General features: G+C 63.3%; 4 protein-coding genes across 9 annotated transcripts; 1 reads left to right on the forward strand and 3 right to left on the reverse strand.

The window, feature by feature from the left end:
• Positions 1–120: 120 nt before the first annotated feature.
• RNF207 (ring finger protein 207) lies at positions 121–8,093 on the forward strand. Of its 3 annotated transcripts, none has more exons than XM_062012896.1 (18): positions 121–1,708; positions 3,583–3,773; positions 3,924–4,056; positions 4,149–4,293; positions 4,382–4,463; positions 4,529–4,604; positions 4,693–4,818; positions 4,911–4,957; positions 5,026–5,137; positions 5,245–5,313; positions 5,426–5,494; positions 5,601–5,722; positions 6,708–6,897; positions 6,974–7,159; positions 7,246–7,297; positions 7,381–7,498; positions 7,567–7,647; positions 7,733–8,093. In XM_062012896.1, the coding sequence occupies exons 2-18, from the start codon at positions 3,583–3,585 to the stop codon at positions 7,893–7,895; spliced, it is 1,962 nt and encodes a 653-aa protein (XP_061868880.1). In that variant the 5' UTR covers positions 121–1,708; the 3' UTR covers positions 7,896–8,093. The 3 variants fall into 3 exon arrangements, with proteins under 3 accessions (XP_061868880.1, XP_061868879.1, XP_061868881.1); XM_062012895.1 differs by lacking the exon at positions 121–1,708 and adding an exon at positions 2,970–3,262; XM_062012897.1 differs by lacking the exon at positions 121–1,708 and adding an exon at positions 2,970–3,262 and having other exon boundaries at positions 5,065–5,137.
• RPL22 (ribosomal protein L22) lies at positions 137–2,561 on the reverse strand. The gene is made up of 4 exons (XM_062012898.1): positions 2,458–2,561; positions 1,958–2,062; positions 1,068–1,192; positions 137–353 (listed from the first exon to the last, which is right to left on the reverse strand). Exons 1-4 carry the CDS (start codon positions 2,467–2,469, stop codon positions 209–211), a joined length of 387 nt encoding a protein of 128 aa, XP_061868882.1. The 5' UTR covers positions 2,470–2,561; the 3' UTR covers positions 137–208.
• A 629-nt stretch (positions 8,094–8,722) lies between the features above and the next one.
• On the reverse strand, positions 8,723–12,396 carry ICMT (isoprenylcysteine carboxyl methyltransferase). Its single transcript, XM_062012925.1, has 5 exons — positions 12,152–12,396; positions 11,912–12,000; positions 11,659–11,828; positions 10,790–11,007; positions 8,723–10,008 (listed from the first exon to the last, which is right to left on the reverse strand). The coding sequence occupies exons 1-5, from the start codon at positions 12,374–12,376 to the stop codon at positions 9,826–9,828; spliced, it is 885 nt and encodes a 294-aa protein (XP_061868909.1). The 5' UTR covers positions 12,377–12,396; the 3' UTR covers positions 8,723–9,825.
• A 167-nt stretch (positions 12,397–12,563) lies between these two features.
• Positions 12,564–18,367, reverse strand: ACOT7 (acyl-CoA thioesterase 7). 4 transcript variants are annotated; one of them, XM_062013106.1, is made up of 10 exons: positions 18,273–18,367; positions 17,487–17,604; positions 16,853–17,009; positions 16,266–16,357; positions 16,022–16,136; positions 15,378–15,392; positions 14,670–14,756; positions 14,134–14,250; positions 13,733–13,917; positions 12,564–13,141 (listed from the first exon to the last, which is right to left on the reverse strand). In XM_062013106.1, exons 1-10 carry the CDS (start codon positions 18,323–18,325, stop codon positions 13,037–13,039), a joined length of 1,044 nt encoding a protein of 347 aa, XP_061869090.1. In that variant the 5' UTR covers positions 18,326–18,367; the 3' UTR covers positions 12,564–13,036. The 4 variants fall into 4 exon arrangements, with proteins under 4 accessions (XP_061869090.1, XP_061869092.1, XP_061869091.1 ...); XM_062013108.1 differs by lacking the exon at positions 18,273–18,367 and adding an exon at positions 17,697–17,871; XM_062013107.1 differs by lacking the exon at positions 15,378–15,392 and having other exon boundaries at positions 12,565–13,141.
• Between the last annotated feature and the right edge of the window lie 174 nt (positions 18,368–18,541).

Genomic DNA, 18,541 nt, shown 5'->3' on the forward strand with positions numbered 1-18,541 from the left:
CCCGCCCCGCCCCGTGACGTCACGCCGCGGCCCCGCCCCCGCGCGCGCGCCGCCCCCCCCCGCCCGTCCCGGCGCTCCCCGAAAAACACCGATTCCTCCCCAAATCGCCCCCCCCGGGCGGCAGCCGAACGCGGGCTATCAACAACTCTCCCCGCCCTTTATTCCAGGAAAGCAAAACTGTACAAAATGGCTGCCGGGCGCCGCCGGCTCAATCCTCCTCCTCCTCCTCCTCCTCGTCCTGGTTGATCTGGAAGTAGCGCAGCTCGTAGCTCTCCTTGCTGTTGGCCACCACGCGCAGCCAGTCGCGCAGGTTGTTCTTCTTCAAGTACTTCTTGGTCAGGTACTTGAGGTACCTGCAGGAGAGGCTCGGCTGAAGGCGCTCTGCACGCCGGGCAGCGCCTCGCTCAGCCCCCGCAGCTCCCCACGGAGCAACACCAACCCCTGTTCCTGCCACCTTCCGCCTCCGCGGGGAGTAACACATCCCGGCAGGCTCATCCTGGCAAAGCTTCTGCCAGGAACCACTGCCGAGGGACGGCAACTGGTGTGCAGTGACAGAGGTGGCTGCAGAGCTGGGCGCTGCCCTGGTGCCACATCCAGTTCTTCCGTTCCCCCCATTGCAGACCTCCAGCTGCCTGCCACGTCTGCCCCAGCAAAAGCCACACTCGGCGAGACCAGGCCCGAGCAGCTGCAGAAGGCAGGGGCCTGGCAGGAGGAGGGGAATGGCACAGCACTGGAAGAGCCTGGCTGCAGACCAGCCCCTCCAGTCCATGCCTGGCATCCTCTCAGCAGCACATCCTCCCCTGCTGCCCATCCCACGGGCCTCCCCAGCAGGAGTACTGGCCAAATAGCAATCTCAAAGGTCACTGGGGAACAGCAGCCACCGCACCAAGCACCACACAGCGCTCAACCGGGAACCTTGGCACCACTCCTGCACCGAGACACCTCTCCCAGCCATGCTCCTGCCTGAACACTGGCGACCCCTGACAAGGGCCAAGCGCTGCCACAGCGACCAACCGCAGCACCAGCAGAGCCTCGTGACGGCCACGGGCACTGTGGGGCCACCTCACCTCTTGGAGAACGGCACCTCGGATGTGACCGTGATCTTGCTCTTGCTCCGCTCGATGGTTACCACGCCCCCGCCCAGGTTACCCGCTTTGCCGTTCACCTTGATCCTCTCCTGCAGGAACTGCTCCTGCAACAGAGCAACACCAACACTTAGTGGGGCCTCCAGCCCCCCCTGGATAAAGCCTCCCCTGCTCACTTGTGCCTAACGCTTCAGCTTTGGTTAGAGCTGGGGAAGAGAGAGAAGTGCTGTGACACCCAGGGGAAGGCAAGGAAAGCTCCCTTCCCGCAGGTCTGGTGGCTCCAAGCCTGTCACAGTGAATCCTATCAGGCCTGCACCAGAACCTGCAGGGTTCTCAAGTCCCAAAGCACTGGATTAGTGAGGCAGGGACATGCTTCCTGGCTTGCCAGGGGACAGCCAGTGAAAGGACAGCTGGGTCAGGATCCTCCAGAAACATCTCAGCCACAGCTCCACAACTCCAATCTCTACTCAAGCAACGTTTGAATGACAATAGTCAACACAGAGCATTGAATGACAATAGGTCAATAGAGAGCACAAGAACACAGCCCTTCCAGCCCTCAGCAGTCCTCAGTGTAGTGGAAAACACACCCCAGGAGGGATGAGAAGGGCGATGCTGTTTGACAGGTAAGAAACGTGCTTGCACTTTAGCTACAAAGTGTTTAAGGCCAACAAACACGTGGCAGCCTCCCGCACCACCCGGGCTCCCTTTGTCTGCAGGGCACTTCCAGCAGCACGGGCCGCAGGTAACAAGGGGGCTGGAACAGCACGGGGCTGCCCTCGCCAGCACACGGTTCCGGGGAGCCGCAGCCTCAAGCAGTGCCCGGGCACAGCGGCCGCCGCCTCTGCCCCGGCGCGGGGGAGCCCCGCACTCACAAAGTTGGCGGCGTCCATGATGCCGTCCTCCACCGGGTGCGTGCAGTCGAGCGTGAACTTCAACACCTGCTTCTTTTTTTTGCCACCTTTAGCTGCAGGCTTCTTCTGCAGCGGGGGGAAAGAGAGAGCCGTGAGGGATGGGCTGCGGGCAGCGTGCCGCGGGGTCAGAGCCGCGCCGAGCCCCGGGCTGGCGGCGCGGGGAGCGGGCCGAGCGCCGGGCCGGGGCGACCGGGAAGGGAACGGGCCGGGGCGGAATCCACGGCGGGGCCGGCAGGGACAGGGGAGGGTCCCCAGGGGCGGCCGCCCGGCGCTCCGCGGGACGGGCCCGAAGGAGGCCCAGGCCCAGGCCCGACCCCACGCGTGGGCCCGCGCCGGGCCGCGCCGCGCCAGAGGAGGAAGAGCCGGGACAGCCGGGTCGAGGGGAAACGGAGAGTCGGGCGGCCGCGAGCGGGGAGGGCGGCGGGAGCCGTCCCGTGCGGGCGGCGGCGGCGGAGACTCACCACGGGCGCCATGGCGGCTCCGGCGAACGGGCAGAAAGGGAGCGCCGCGCCGCGCGCATGCGCCGGAGAGCCCGCGCCGGGCCGCGCCAGCCTGCCGAGCGCCGCCGGCATCGATGGCTTCCGGCCGCTCCCACGCACGCCGGGCGCCGTGGTGCGGCGAGCGCATAGCGATGCCTGGAGGAGCGGGAGCAGTGGGCGTGGTCTATTGTGGGTGGAGTCACGCGGGGCGGAGCCCGGGGCGTGGTTCGGCGTGGGCGGGGCCTGGCCCGGGGCCGCTCCCTGCAGCCCCCGCTCGCCCCCATCGCCCCGCGCTGGCCCCGCGCCCCGGTCAGCGCCCGCGGCCGCTCCCTGCAGCCCCCGCTCGCCCCCATCGCCCCGCGCTGGCCCCGCGCCCCGGTCAGCGCCCGCGGCCGCTCCCTGCAGCCCCCGCTCGCCCCCATCGCCCCGCGCTGGCCCCGCGCCCCGGTCAGCGCCCGCGGCCGCTCCCTGCAGCCCCCGCTCGCCCCCATCGCCCCGCGCTGGCCCCGCGCCCCGGTCAGCGCCCGCGGCCGCTCCCTGCAGCCCGGGCCACCCGCTCGCCCCTGGGCTCCGTCCCGCACCCCGAGGGCCGTCCCCGCCACAGAGCGCAGACGAAGGAGCACGAGGGGCCGTGGCACGGCAGCCATCCCGCAAAACCGGGGGGTACCGTGTCACACGGATGACCAGGCCCTGCTGCCAGTGCGTGGAAGCTGCAGCGCGGCACAACTGGGACAGTCTATAGCCAGGGCCCGGCTCATGGATGCAGATGAGGGACACTCAGTCCTGGGTGAGGCTCTGCTGTGAGGACACTACAGTGGACACTCCATCCCAGGGGATGCTTCTGCTCGGGGGACACCCAGTGTGGGGGAGACACCTCACTGCAGAGGCCAGCCCTGCAGCCCCCAGCACCAGGGAGAAGGGGCACTTCCAGGGCAGCCTCGTGCTGCACAGCTCATAACCTAAAAATAGGCAGCGGCTCAGGGGCCCCAGGGGCAGGACTCATCACCTCTTCAGCAGCCACAGCACTCACACAAAGCAGTGCTGAGTGGGGCTCTCTGGGCAGAGGGGGGAAAGTGGGGCACGGAAGGTCCACTCTCTGCCTCACAGATGGCTGGCAGCATCTTCTCCCCACTGGAGAGCTGTTCGGAGCTGGAGAAGGCCAACTGCCACCCCCTCGTCTGCCTGCTCTGCCACGAGCCCTACCAGCACCCCTGCCTGCTCGATTGCTACCACAACTTCTGCGCCAGCTGCCTGCGGGGCCGCGCCAGCGACGGCCGCCTGCGCTGCCCGCTCTGTGGGTAAGGGACAGACCACGCCGGGGGGATGCTGAGACCGCAGCACGTGGCTGGAAGCCTGGCCTGGCCCTGCTCCCAGGTCCCCTGAACTGCCCCCACCTGCCCTGGGCAGATGTCTCCATCCCCGTCCCTGTCCCCATCCCCTCCCCACAGGCATCCCTCGGTGGTGAGGGGGGGCACGGGGCTGCCCCCCGTGGACAGGCTCCTGCAGTTCCTGGTGGACAGCTCGGCCGATGGCGAAGAGGACGTGCAATGTGCCAACTGCGACCGGCACTGCACCAAGACGGTGAGGGCAGCAAGGCAGTGGGGCAGGGGGGCAGGCAGAGGACCCCGCGGGGGCTGTGCCCACCACCAGCCACCCCCCATCCACCCACACAGGAGATGGACACCATGTACTTCTGCAACACCTGCGGGCAGCCCCTCTGCGCCTCGTGCCGTGAGGAGACCCACCGTGCCAGGATGTTTGCCCGCCACGAGATCGTCTCCCTCTCCAAGCGCACCAAAGACATCCACAAGAAATGTGGTGAGTGCCGTGCTGTGCCATGCCATGCTGTGCCATGCCGCACTGTGCCATGCCGTGCCAGGCTGCCTGACACCCCCCTCCCCTGCAGCACTGCATGAGGAGCCCTACATCATGTTCTCCACTGAGAAGAAGTCCATGCTCTGCATCAACTGCTTTCGGGACATGCAAGGGTGAGTAGCCATGGCCTCACGCCTGGGCCGTGCCCCTCACCGTGCACTGACCCCTGTGCCCGCAGGGAGAGCCGTGCGCACTGCATCGACATCGAGACGGCGTACATGCAGGGCTGCCAGCGCCTGGACCAGGCCGTGATGGTGGGCAGGGGCAGGGGGTCCCAGGGGGTGGGGGCAGTGGAGGGCAGTGCTGTGGGCAGCTGTGCAGCCACCCCCCGCCCCTGCGCAGGCCGTGAAGGAGCTGCAGACCTCCACGCGCGAGGCCATCGTCCTGCTCAAGGCCATGATCGAGGAGGTGCGCAACAGTGCCAGCGAGGAGGAGGCGGCCATCAACTCCCTCTTCGGCCGCATGCAGGTGTGGGGCAGCTGCCTGCACGTTGTGCCCTGAGCCCAGGGCTGTGGCAGCGCTGGGGACCAGGAGATATGAGGCTGCCATACTGTTTGCAGGAGCAGCTCTCTGAGAGGAGAAAGACGCTCCTGAAAGCTGTACAGAGGTGAGGAGTTGTGGGTTTCCCCTGTCCTGCAGCACACTGCGGGGCTCTGGGGCCAGATGGCTCCCTAGTGTCCCACAAAGGCTGTGCCATGTCCCACTCTGCTGCAGCCAGCATGAGGAGAAGGAGAAGGCATTCAAGGAGCAGCTCACCCACCTCGCCTCCCTGCTGCCCACCCTGCAGGTATGGCCCAGGCCGGATAAGGATGCCCTGGTCCCAGGAGCCAGGCAGAGGCCAGGCTGCCACAGCCCTGATGGGCACCAGCAGTGACACTCTCCACTGGCACACAGGTCCACCTGGTGACCTGCTCAGCTTTCCTGAGCTCTGCCAACAAAGCTGAGTTCCTGGACCTGGGCTATGTGAGTGGAGTTCACGCTATGTGATGGCCAGAGCCTCCTGCAGCAGTGCCTCAGGGTGGCTGGTGCACCCTGCGCAGTGCTGGGCACCACTCACCCCGCTGCTGCCTTTCAGCAACTGATGGAGAGGCTGCAGAGGATCGTCAAGCTGCCGCATCGCCTGCGACCGGCCCAGACCAGCAAGGTAGAGCCCTGCGCCCACTCGGGACCAAGCCCCTGCCCACAGCTCCCCGCAGGCAGCCCCAGCCGTGGGCCCTGCCCCAGCCACACTCCCCCCATCTCACCCCCAGATCAACAGCGAGTACCGGGCAGAGTTCGCCCGCTGCCTGGAGCCCCTGCTGATGCTCAGCCCCCGCCGCTCCGTGGTGGGCAGCGCCGGTGGCATCGGTCCTGGTATCGCTGGCACAAACATGTGAGGTGCTGGGCTGGGGCATATCCCACCACGCCTGCACTGCATCTCCTGCTGAGCAGAGCACCATGCCACACATCCCCCTCAGCGTCCCACCGTGCCAAGCTTGCCCCCACCGCTGCCCTTGAGCCTGTCACCTCAGCAGTGGCACAGGGACAGCACGAACGCAGCTGCACTGATGAACGACAGGCGCGGGGGCTTCAAGTGACACTTCTGGGAAGCGGGGGGCGGGCAGCGGGGCACCCGGTGAGCCTGCACCCTGCGTCCCAGCGCGGCCCCCGCCGTGGTGCCCAGCGGGCTCTGCCACGGGTGCTGTGCCAGGGCCAGCTCCTGCTCGCCCGTACGCCTCTGGCGCCACGGCCTCTTTGCCCACCACTATTTTTATCAGAATTTCAAGGAAGTGGCCGGCCATTCCTTGCCCAGGATATATTTAGGCCCATTGATGTCACGGCAGCAGTGGCCCTGCCAGACACTCCCAGCTGGAGAGGACAAACAGGCCGTGGCACCCCATGGGGACCGTTCCTTGCCCCCGGCTGGGCTCGGTGCTGCGGGGCAGCTGAGCTCCTGGGGGCTGCTGGGCACAGGGAGTGCGGCACTGCACGGTAGGACTGACAGCGGTGGGTCAGCAGGGGGAGGCTGTGGGAGCGGGGGTGACACAGGGACTGTAGAGCCCGCCAAGGGGCCAGGAGATACCAGCAGTGAGGGAGCGGGTCGCATCCTTCCCTTTAATAACCAGAGCGTGCCAAGCTCAGCTCCTGCCTTCTCCCTGCTGCAGCTGGTCCCAGAGCTGTGGGCATGGGGAGGGCAGCCCAGGAAAACCCATCTGCCAGGGCAGCCTAAGGCACCTGCAACTGAGCTCCTGTGCTCGGGTGAGGAGAGGGACGTGTGGGGCTGCACATCCCTGTGTGAGGAGTGGTGAGGCTGAGCTGACAGTGTGGCCCCAGCCCCTCGCTCGCCCCCAAGTGCCACTGTTGCCCTCTCTGTGCAGGCTCCCTGCTGGCCAATGCTCCAAGACCCTCATGGTGCCCAGCTGCCTGCCTGCTGGTGATAAAATGTCTGCTGGGCCCATGGTGCGGAAGCCGACGATGCACCGGTACATCAGCACCAAGGTCCTGCTGGCCGAGGGGCGCGAGACCCCCTTCGCCGAGCACTGCCGCAACTACGAGAGCGCCTACCGGGTACGGGGTGGGCCGGGCCGGGCCGGGCGGGGGCTGGACGCTGCCGCTCACACCGTGGTGCCCCTGGACCCCGCAGATGCTGCAGACTGAGATCCAGGGCCTGAAGGACCAGGTGCAGGAGCTGCACCGGGACCTCACCAAGCACCACTCCCTCATCAAGACCGAGATCATGAGCGAGATCCTGCAGAAGTCGCTGCAGATGGACGTGCAGATCGCGGCGCAGTACTCTGCCGTGGAGATGATGCGCAGCGTCTTCGAGGAGGTATGGCCAGCACGTCGTGTCTGCCAGAGCGGGGTCCCTCCGTGTCGCACCGTGGCACGCTGCCCAGCTCCCTCTCCCCTTTCCAGGTCTGGGAGGAGACGTACCAGCGGGTGGCAAATGAGCAGGAGATCTATGAAGGTATTGACAGCCCCGCTGGCCCCAAACCCCTCGTGCCCGCTTGGGAAGCAGCAGGGGCTGCATCCTGCTCCTCTCACCCCCAGCCCAGCTCCACGACCTGCTGCAGCTGCGGCAGGAGAACAGCTGCCTGACCACCATCACCAAGCAGATCGCGCCCTATGTCCGCTCCATCGCCAAGGTGAAGGAGCGTCTGGAGCCCAGGTGAGGGGCAGGGAGTGGCTCTCGGGGCTGGGGGCACACAGACACATCTCACGTCTGTCCCTCCACAGGCTGCAGGAGCCCTGGGAGCCCAAGGAGGAACAGGCACAGATGCTGCTCAAGATCTGCGATGACAGTGAAGCGGTGCCAAGGTAGGCGACAGGGAGTGCCCGGTGCTGAATTCCCCCCACACCCCTTCCCAGCTACTGACCCCATGAGGTACCTTCCCTTCTCCAGGGACACCTCACCCAGCAGCAAGGAGGGGGCTCCAGCCAGCCCTGGGGGGGGCTGCACGCCTAGCAGCCCCCATGGAGACCCTTCCCCAAAAAGCAAAGACTGCTGCAGGGGCCAGCAGAACAGCGGGGCCGAGGGTGCTGCCTGGAAAGAGGCTGCACCGTAGAGCCTGGTGCTGAGCGAGTGAGCTGTGCCCCGGCTGTCAGCCAGCTCCTCTCACCTTGTGCCAGGAGCAAAGGCAGGAAAACACAGCCCAGGCACTCAGGAGCTGCAGCATCCCAAAGCCTGCCTTAGAGCAGCTGTCTGCCTGCAAAAATCATTGTCTTTATGTGTGTTAGAAGTGAAATAAAAAGGCACAAGCGTACGTGTCTGCTGGGTTCTGCAGCCGGGAGCGGGGCAGCAGGAGGGGATGGAAGTGTGTTTACTGCAGTGAACAGCTTGAGAATAGAGCTTAGTTTCAGCTCATGTCAAACCCAAGCGACCATCACTTTGTTCCAAAGTACATTCCCACTGCAGAAACATCAATACCCACAGAAACATCAGTTAAAAATTAACTGTCCCGAGCCACACTGGCTACAGCAGCAGGTCACAGCTCCAGCGAGGCTGCACATGAGGCACCAAACAGCCTCTCAGGGGCCCATGCACAACCACACAGAGAAATCAGCACTGCGCAGCTGGTGTGTTTCCACGTTGGCTCTCTCCTCCCAAGCTAAAGCCACCCTTGGTGAAAGACAAATGACCAGCACAGGCATTAAGTGGATGCTCCGTGCAGAATGCACTCTGAACACAGAGCAAAGGCAGGGGAGGAAGGACACTGCATCAGGGGAGGTGAGACAGAACTCACCCCACCCCTGTGTCTGCACAGCCCGAGTCACAGTCGTTGCTCCAAGGAGCAAGCAAGCGTTCTGAAAAGCCACCTGGAAACGCAAGAGCAAGGGTTCCAGTGTCAGTGCTGTCAGCAGAACAACAAATAACCACCAGGCAGAAGATGGCCACGTTTTCCCTGTTTTTTATAAAAGAAATCAAAACCAAAGCGCTTTCCACCAGTGCCCCCTTTCCTGAGCCACACCACAGCTCCTCCACCAAGGAACACCGTGAGCTGGCAGCAACTCACTTCCACTCCAGCCGGGAAGAAGAACATAAAACTCAAGGATACAGTGAACCTCTTTGGTATAGAACGACAGAACAGGTTATACCACACAGCTCAAGTAGGAGCCATTCCCAAACCAGTAGCATTTAAAATAGCATTAGCCAGCCAAACTTTTTCCTCCTTGGAGAACCTCCCCAGAGACATTTCCCAGTTACACGAACATCCCAGGGCCCAAAACAGCAGGCAAGGATCCTGAGCACAAGCCCAGCAGCTGCCGTGCTCTCCCACCGCAAAACCCTGGCTCTCTGCCGGATGGAGGCAGCCTGGCAGGGTAGGAAGCAGCGTGATTTGGAAGCAGGAAGAGGGAACAGAGGTGGCAGCAGGGAGGCTCGGGAAGGCTGCAGCTGAAACGGCGGCTCCCATATTCAGGGCAGTAGCAGAGGGAGGAGGGCTCAGGCTCGCTGTCCTGCCATGCTCCACATGAGCAGCAGCACGAAGATCCTCCCTGTGCCCGTCCACGCCTGGGGAGGATCATCCAGTGCGGCGCTGCCAGCCTGCGGAATCAGGCCTGAGGAGATTAGAGCCACGCTGCCCGGCTCACGAGGTCAGACAGCTTTAAAATGCCCTGACGCCACAGGGACGCTGCGCTGAGCGGCACCTTTCCTGCACGGGGGCGGCGGGGCAGAGCCGTGCTCCACAGGCGTCAGCCCGGAGCCGTTTCAGCTGCTGCAGGCAGGAGGGTTTGCTTCTCTTTAGGGTCGCTACAGGCTAAGTTACATGGAAGATCCCTGAATGTGCAACGAAGGACTTATCTTGAGGAGGACAAAGGAGCTCCTGATGGGCTAGTGACCTGCCAGGCCGCCCAGCTCCACAGCCCTTCGCCAGCGCCCCCGGGGTGCCTGGGAGATGCCAACGGGCCCCTCCTGGCGCCGATGCCACGCATTGTCCCACACCCCACGGCACCTGGAGCTGGGCACTCGCTCAGACAGTCCAGCTTCCACCTGCATTACAGTTCCAATTTGACTCCTTTAATAAAAGGGAGACCCGATGGCACTTTCCTTTTGTACTCCAGGTACTCTTCTCCAAAGAAGTGAATGAGTGTGATCTCCTCCTCCTCGATCCGCTCCCTGAAGAAGCGCCAGGACGCCAGCGCGTAGCCCACCACACAGATGGGGTTGCAGAGTAACACCTGCAGACAGACACTGGCTGTTAGCGTCCCTTGACCTCCCCACAGACACTCAGGCTGTCTTCCCACCACCTCCAAGCCAGTCACCCTGCATTAAGTGTGTCTAAATTCTCTCCAAACAAAAGACCCCAGTGCCTCTTCTGGAGTTTCATCCCAGAGATACCAGTGCTTAGGCAGGAAGCAGTGCACGGGCAGCAGCTGGCTCCCACCGCTGCAGCTACCAGCACATGGCCGTGCTGCCAGTCATTAGTCTCTCTCCAGAAAAACAAACCAAATGCTAGCCACCAGTCAACCATGAGAAGAGCATGACTAAAACAGCGCTGAGTTACAGCTCGACTGCAGCTGGCTTCCAGGCCGCCCTCTGGCCGGGTCCCTGAGCACTCTTAGAGGGAGTTTTCTTTGCCACCTGGCACAAGACCAGCATTTGGCAGGAGCAAGGTTGAGTCCAACCGCTCACAGGAGGCATTTTGGGCATAGGGATGCGAGGAAACTGTGGACACCAGCTTTAGGTCAGCAGCAGATTGCACCCTGAGCCTCAGAGGAAGTTCTGGCTCAAGCCCTGACACCCCCACTTATTCCACACATTAAACTAAGGCGATGGGGTCTTCCCAAAGGTCACTCAGGGTGTCCTGACATCCTGGTGTGCCAGCAGGGAGCAGGAGGCACCACAATGCGTGCCCGGGCCATCCCTGCCACTGACCACCAGCAGGTCACATCCCAATACAGGCCTGAGGCAGCGTTAAGAAGAAAGACTGAGGTTATTCGAGCACACTGAATGGGGTACCTGTGTTCCGATACTCCAGTAAAACCATCCCACGTAGGACGGGTGCCGGAACCACCCGTACACCCCACTTGTCACCAAAGTGTGAGTGTCTGACTTCTCATTCTGAACAATGTGGTTGAAGTTGGAGCCAGCTGTGAGCATGGCTGCTTTCCTCAGGCAATCCCCAAAGATCACCATCAACAACCCCACAGTACTCAGCCAGGTGATCTGCTTCAGCTCTGCAAGTGAATGAGGACGGGTCACAGCAGGTTTGCACGGGTCTGGCTCGCTGTGGGGGGCAGGGCTGGGCTCTCTCCCCTGGCTCAAAGCACAACAAGGCGTGGAAGAACACACATGGCACTGTCCCACCATCACAGCAACGACACAGAGCGTCCTCTGCCACACAATCAGCCCCTGGCAGAGGATCACCCTGAGGGGAGCCTGGCTGTATGGCATGGAGGAACACCTCCTTGCCCCCCCAGAAAAGGGAAGCACCCAGACTGGGCAAACAGCAACAGGTTTTGTTGATCTGATATTATTCTGTGTCAAAAGATGACACCCAGAGGTACCTGAAGTGTTGTTCTTTAAACCACAAAAGCCGTTTAGAAGACACAGGCAGAAAAGGGCTGAGGACCCACTCAATATACAGCAGAAAAAACCCAGAACACCAGAGTGGGGAGGATGCTCCCCTCTGCCCCTCAAGACTGAAACCAAGAAGCTTTGAGTATAGAGACATTAATGCTGTGTCAAAGCTCTCCCCTGCTGCTGGCACGGGGCACCAGGCAGCTTTGTGGGGGTCACCAGTGCTTCGTTACCAGACAGGCAGCCCCCGGCAGAGCTGGGGAACAGCGAGGGGGAGGACGGGCGGCAGAGAGGGACACGGGGCCGACCTGGAAAGAGCAGCTTCTCCAGCGTGAACTCCACCCAGGAGGAGAAAGCAGCCAGGTTGTACTCGAAGCTGTGGTTCAGCAGGAAGGAGTCCAGCGAGAGGCTGCGCGGGTTGTTGATGGCCGTCACCAGGTACTCCGAGTAGTGGAACAGGGACAGGGAGCACACGTACCTGCGGCGGGAGGTAGAGAGGGAACGCTTGGCGGGGCCGGGGGCTGCGCAGCGCACCCCGCAGCCCGCCGGCCTTGCCCTTACCAGCCGAAGTGTCGCCAGGCGGAGCGGCCGGCGCTCAGCAGCAGCCCGCAGCCGAAGGCGAAGCCCAGGAAGCCGGCGCGGACAGCGATCTGCAACCAGAGGGAGCCCAGAGAGCGCTGCCGCCGCCGCCGCAGGGCCCGGGGCGCCGCGGCCACCGTCCCGCTCCCGCACAGCCTCCCGCCGCCCCTCAGCCCGTTCCGCCGGAGCCCCCCCCACACCCCGCCGCCCCCCGCCCCGCACCTTGTAGAGCGGCCGCGGGTACAGCAGCAGCAGCGCCGCGTTGACGCCCGCCACGTGTAAGGCCAGCGCCAAGCGGCCGCGCAAGCCAGGGGCGGCCAGCAGCGCCGGGGAAGAGCCCAGGGCCAGCGGCAGCGCGGCCACCGAGGCTCCCAGCAGGAAGGCGGCCAGGCTGGCGCGAGCCTCGCGGCCCAAGCGCCCCCGCCACCTACCCGCCGCCGCCGCCATTATGGCGGCGCGTGCCCCGCCCGCCGTCGCCCTGGTAACGGCGGCGCCGCTCTCGCGAGAGCTCTCGCTGCGGCGCCTGCGCGGGGCTGCAGCTCTCGCGAGAGCGGGGCCGCGCGCGGGAGGCGCCGCCGAGGCGGGAACGCGCCGCAGCCCGCCGCGCGCCCGGAGCAAAGGCGACGCCGCGATCCGCTCCGGTCAGCGACAAACAGACTCGTTTTTATTCACGCCACAGGATCCCGTAAATAACTTAGATGTGCACACGAGAGAGGAACTACCTAAGAGGCTGTCGACGACATGGTCCCGAGACATCCCGTGCGGTGCCCAGCGGCCCGGGCCGCGCTCGGAGCTTTGGTGTGGGGCGTGCGGGCGACGCTCTGAGCACGGCGGCACAGAGGCCCACGCCGCGCCTCGGGGTTACACGCTGAGCGCGGGGCTGCCGAGGCCGACGGCCAGCACCCGGGACGGCTCCCGGAGGCTTTGGGGGCGCTTAAGCCGCCTCAAGCGCAAGGGCTACAGCACTAAACCGATCAGCAGCGAAGCAGCCGCGGCGCCGGGGCGCAGGCTGGGGCGGGCCGAGGCGCGGGGCCGGCGCGGACCACACACAACACGAAGGGGAACCCGGGCGAAGGCTGCGGGAGCGGAGGGCAGCGCTGGGGGGGATCACTGCCGGGCAGCCTGCTGCATCTGCGCCTGCCTCTTGGCCTTTGTCTGCAGGTACCGGCCCTTCCCTTCCTCGAAGCGCCGCTTCTCGTCCTCTGTCTCGGTCTGTGGGTGACAGAAAGCGGTGGAGCCGTGGTGTGAGCTGACTCGAGGCACACCGTGCCTCGCAAGCGTGTGTGGGAGAGAAACACACCTCCCCTTACAGGAAACTGAGAGGAAAACCCACTCTCTGTGAAACTTGTTCTGACAGCTCATGTACAATTAGCTGACGTGGAGAAGCACAGAGCAGGAGAGCCCTGCTCAAGAAACAGCCCCCAGTCAGGGGCAAAGGCCTGCCGGGATCAGGAGAGCTAAAAACAGGCAGGAGGGCAGGAGCAGGAATACTTCATAGAGTGGGATGGGGGATGCAGGAGGCTCTGTCACTGCTCAGGGTTCCAGCTGAAGGGAACCCAGCCCATCCTCAGCTGCAGGAAGGGAAGACATCCCCAGTCTCCACATCAGCAATCTTCAGAAGAAATTTCAAAATCAAAGCACTGAAGCCTGCTCTGGAAAGGCTCATTCAGGCTTGAATTCTTCTGCTGAATAATCCAAGGGAAGAGGATTCATTGGACAAAAAGGCTGTCCAGGAGCTGCCCCAGGAGGAGCAAGAGAGGGGCTGACCTGGCTGGCTCACAGCCTTGCAGGGAAAGCTCTTACCAGCAGCTGTGGGACAGGCAGGGGCTTCCCCTCCTTGCTCAGGGAGACGTAGGTGAAGAAGGCGCTGACGGCACGGTACCGCTCCCGAGACTCGTCCACAAACGGGTCGGCATCCACAAAGACTTCGATTTCCATGGACTTATTGCTTGTGAAGGTCATGCGCCCCGAAATGGTGATCACACTGCCTGCAGAGCACAGAGGGGCTAGTCAGCAGACAGCCCTTCGTCTGCTCAGGGGAAGGCAGCAAAGGGTCCCATGTGTTTTGTGCTTAAGCTCCTTCTTGTCACAGGAGAATTCTAAAGGGCACTAAATTTCTCTGCCAGCATGCCCCAGGCACACACCCAAGAGGTCAGGACAAGGCACCCCAGGAGAGTGAAGTGCCTGCCACCAGCCCCTGGTACCTTTCTTGATCTTCTCGTGGAAGTTGATGGCATCCACAGAGGCAGTGACAATGTTGGTCTTGCAGTGGCGGGCAGCCACGATCCCAGCAACCTCGTCCATGAGCTTCATGGTGACTCCTGGGATGGGGGAGGCAGAGGGTCTCAGGGAAGCCAGTGGGATTTGGTAAAAGCCACACGTAGGTTGGTAAGGGCTTTGCACAACCAAAGCTATGCTGAGGAGTCAGACCAGAGACTGACTCCCAAGTGCAGGAAACCCCAGTATCAGTGCAAAGACTCCTGTCAAGGGTACCGTCAGGGTGACATCCCCACAGACCTGGGCTTAAGCTTTAAGCCAGCTCTTATCTCCCAGATTTCTTTTAGCAAACCTCATCCTTGCAAAGCAAGATCAGTCCCATAAACTTCCTGCTCGGAAGGAGCTCTGAGACATGTTGTTGGTTTTGGTGTTTTTAAGGACACAATTAGGTGACGTGCCATCCCAGCCCTTGGCAAGGCACCTCTCCCCAGGCTGACCCCCGAAACCCAGCTGCAGCACATACCTCCGTGCACAAAGCCCAGCAGTGTGCAGTCCGACGGGCCCACCAGATGGATCAGGCTGGACTGGCTGTAGCCAACAGTGTGTGGCTCTGGTTAGAGGGAGAGCAAGGCAGGGCTCAGAGCTGCTCAGCCAGCACCTGTAAGCCAACCTACACCCCTGTCTTAAACCAGCTGAAGGAAGAAAATGTGGGTCTGGCTTGTGCAAAGCTGAAGTCTGTCCATGCCAGTGTTTCAGTCGGCCCCAAGAAGCCCTGAGAGCAAAGGCTGTTCACCACCTGACGGGCTGATGCCTCCCTCTAATACCCACCCATCAGTTTTATTCCAGCTCAGCTCATTTCTTTCAAAGAGCCTGAAAGCAAACAGGAGTGAACTGGGTGGATGTGTGGCTCTAAGCTTTCCCTCCTCAGGCCACCAGCTGCAGCTGAATCTCTCCAAACTTGCTTGTTTAGCAGCATCTCCAAAGAGCCACATTTGCCCCTTGGCGCGAAGACCCCAGGCCCTGCACCCCCCCAGTCTGGGACATCTGGTGACATCTGCCTCACCAGCAGACAGAAGTCACACCCCCTGACTGCCCACAGAGGAAGCTGCTCTGGGGAGCAGCTGTTTTGTGCTAAAGGCAGATAGTGTAGGGAAAGCCACCCAACCCCCTGACAGCTTGGCATCACCTCCCTGGGGAGCCCACCTGCCCGGCAGCGCCCGCAGAGACTTACCTTTCGTCTGCCTATCTGTGAGCAGGGAGAACAGAGGGGAAAAAGGCATTTGAGCAACTTCCACCCCACATCGTCCCCCCTCAGCCACCCCCACGCACCACCTCTCTGCCTCTGCCCCAGGCCCTTGGCTGGTCCCGGAGGCCACCAACTGTTCACCCCTTCAGCTTGCTGCCCACACAGCCTCCGTGTTTCCTGAAGCCAGGGCAGTGCTTTCAGTAGGAAAGTGATCCTCAGCGGTACCCAGGGAGAGCGTCACCCCCAGCTCCTCCCCGAAAGGCTGTTTGTTGCTAAAAGCTGACTTCCAGAGAGGGACTGCAGCTTCAGCTTGCCAAACTCCTGCCCCACATTTGCGCTTACCCTGTGCTGAGCAAAACTGGCTCCTGCCACCCAGAAGTGCACAAAGGGGGTCACAGAGCTGTGTCAGGAACCATGTTTTGGCAGAGGGCCAAACCCACCAGCCCCAGCAGGGCATCATAGATTTCCTCCTGGCTCCCCCTCTGCTCAGATACTGCGGCTCCAAAATCCCATCCCTGAAGCAGTGTTTCAGAGCGAGTGCTTGCAGCCCAGGGCGCCCAAGGATGGGCAAGGTTCCCTTGGGGACCAGTTTTGGACCAGTTTCCACAGGCTACATCCACCCATGTTACCTGGGTTGATGATGGGGAAGATCACGTCACCATTTCTCTGCTTAGTTTCCAGCCGATCCAGCTTTTGCTCCTCGTAACGCTTCTTCCCCTCATCCTCCTGCTCCTTTCTCACATACTGGAAGGAAAGGTCGGTGGGGTCAGCAAAGCCACTGGCACAGCTGGGGATGCTCGTGGGGCCAGGTCAGCCCTATTTCTCCGGAGAAAGCAATGTCTGTTTTTCAAGGAGCAAAGCAAACCATCCTACCTGGATGGGGGGAACCTCAAGGACCTTGTTCACGTTCTTCAGGGACAGCGGCACGTACCACAGTGTCGCCTTGTTCGTCACCTTCTTCGCCCCTGGAGGAGGAGGGGGTGGAGGGTGACTGTGCTGAGGCCAGCAGTGCCTGGCCTGCCCTCTGGGACTGGCCCCATGCTGGCGATGCTGCCGGCACCAGACAGGCACCTGCCCGGCCGGGCTGTGGCTCGCATCGGGTGTCACAATGTGCTTTCAGGAAGGTGTCCTGGCATGAGGAGTACGTTGCCACAGCAGCAGCAGGAAAAGGACCTTATTTGGGCCAAAGGCAGCCACCAGCAGCAAATCAGGCAGCAGGAGCTAACGCTGGATTTTTCTGTTCTTTGCTGAAAATGGTCAGTGGAGCCATAATCCCCAGGGAGGCTGCCTGAGTTCCCCCCTCAGCACCGGCACCCCTGCTGCCCCCAGCATGCTCAGGAAAGAGGCAAGACCTCCCCTCAGCCTGACGCTGCCAGTGACAGGGGGCATCCCCGCCACAAGTTCTCGGCTCCTCACGGTTGTTCCAGAGGTTTGGGAGAGAGCCACGGGCAGACACCCACCTGTTAAAATGTTTTCAGACATGACGTTGACCTGGACTTCCACAGAGTGCCGGGAGGTGTAGGTGATCTCAGCGCTGACGTTGGCCACCTCGCCGATGCACACTGGGGACAGGAAGTCTGTCCGCTCCACCCGCGCCAGCGCGGCCACACAGGGCTCCTGGGGACGGGGGGACAGTGACGTGGCAGCCACAGCCATGCCAGCAGCCAGCAGCTCCACGCCAAGCAGGACGGCAACCAGCGGCTCCCCAGCACTGGCCCACTCTGCACACAGCTCCAGCACTTCCACCTCTGCCTTATCAGCCGTAGCTGGGCTTCCTTTCCTGCCCATAACTGACACCACAGCCACCTCTGCCTCTCTCTTCATGGAAATTAAAATGTTAGCAGCGGGGAAAAAATGTTTCTGCTCGTAAAACACCATTTCAAGGGGATGCTTCCAGCTACTGTCGCCATGTGCCGGCAGCAGCCAGAACACCAGTGGACTGCACATAGGAGCAAGTGCTTCCACTGTGGGCGATGATTCAGTGGCCCTCCTGGGCAGTACCCGGCGTCCCCCCGCTCCCAGCATAGCCCTGAGCTGTGGCAGGGGTTGGAGTCACCGAGGCAGACCGCAGCGGGCACGGCAGCGCCTACTCACCCCGGCCTGGGAGTTGCAGTGGCGGGTGCTGATGATGGCTCCAGCCTCCTCGATCATCTTCAGGATGGTTCCCCCGTGGACGTTTCCCGCGACATTGGCGTCATCTGGGCGCATGATCCTGCCAGGGAAGGGACAGAGGAGCTGGTACCTCCCTGCCGCGCCCCTGGCCCTCTCCCGAGCAGCTGCCCGGAGGCATCGCCGTGGCCCTACCGGATGAGCTGCTGGGCCATCTCACCACGCTGATGCCGGCAACGTCATGGGCGCTGCCTGCTCGCGGCTTCCTGCGAGCGGCGGTGGAAACCGCCCTAAAGTGCTGCTGGGAGTGGAAGGAGTCACCGCTCCTCTGCCGGGGACACCCAGCCGGGGCCGCTCCGAGCCGCCACCCCGCTGCGGCAAACTGCCCGAGCCGGGCACACGACACCGGCCCCTGGCTCCCGGCAGCAGCGGCGGCGTTTGCCAGAGCAGCACGCCACGGGCTGGAGCAGACAACACAAGGCACGCTGGGGATGGGGCAGCATCGCAGCCTCGGAGCGGGAGGAGCCGCGCTGTGCCCGATGATGCCAGGGCTTCGCAACGCCCGGGAAACCTCAGCGTGTCCGGTGCGGGCAGCGTGCCCGGTGCGGGCAGCCTGGCCGGTGCCGGTAGCAGCACCGGTAACACCCCGGTTGGAGGCCGAGCCCGACACCGGCACCCGCCTGCGGCGCGCAGCCCGCCCGCCCTCGCCTGCCCTTGCGACGCCCAGCCCTCCCCTGGGCCCCCGGCAGCGGGCGGTGAGGGGGCCCGTACCTGGACACCTGGATAGCGGCCGGGCCCGGGCCCGAGGCCCCCCGCTCCGACATGGCGGCACCGGCACCCGCGCGCAACGCGCTGCGGCAGCGCCACACCCGCACGGCCGCGGGACACGCCCCCGCCGCCCCATTGGCGGACAGCGCCTGGCCACGCCCCCTGCGCCGCCCCATTGGCGGCTGCGCCGGCGGGGGCGGGGCCGCGTCCCGCTGCGGGGGCTCCGGCAGCCGCGCGCGCCCACCGGGACGGGGCCTCTCGCCAGCCGGCCC

This window comes from Colius striatus, chromosome 21, assembly GCF_028858725.1.
Source record: "Colius striatus isolate bColStr4 chromosome 21, bColStr4.1.hap1, whole genome shotgun sequence".
Taxonomy (NCBI): Eukaryota; Metazoa; Chordata; class Aves; order Coliiformes; family Coliidae; genus Colius; species Colius striatus.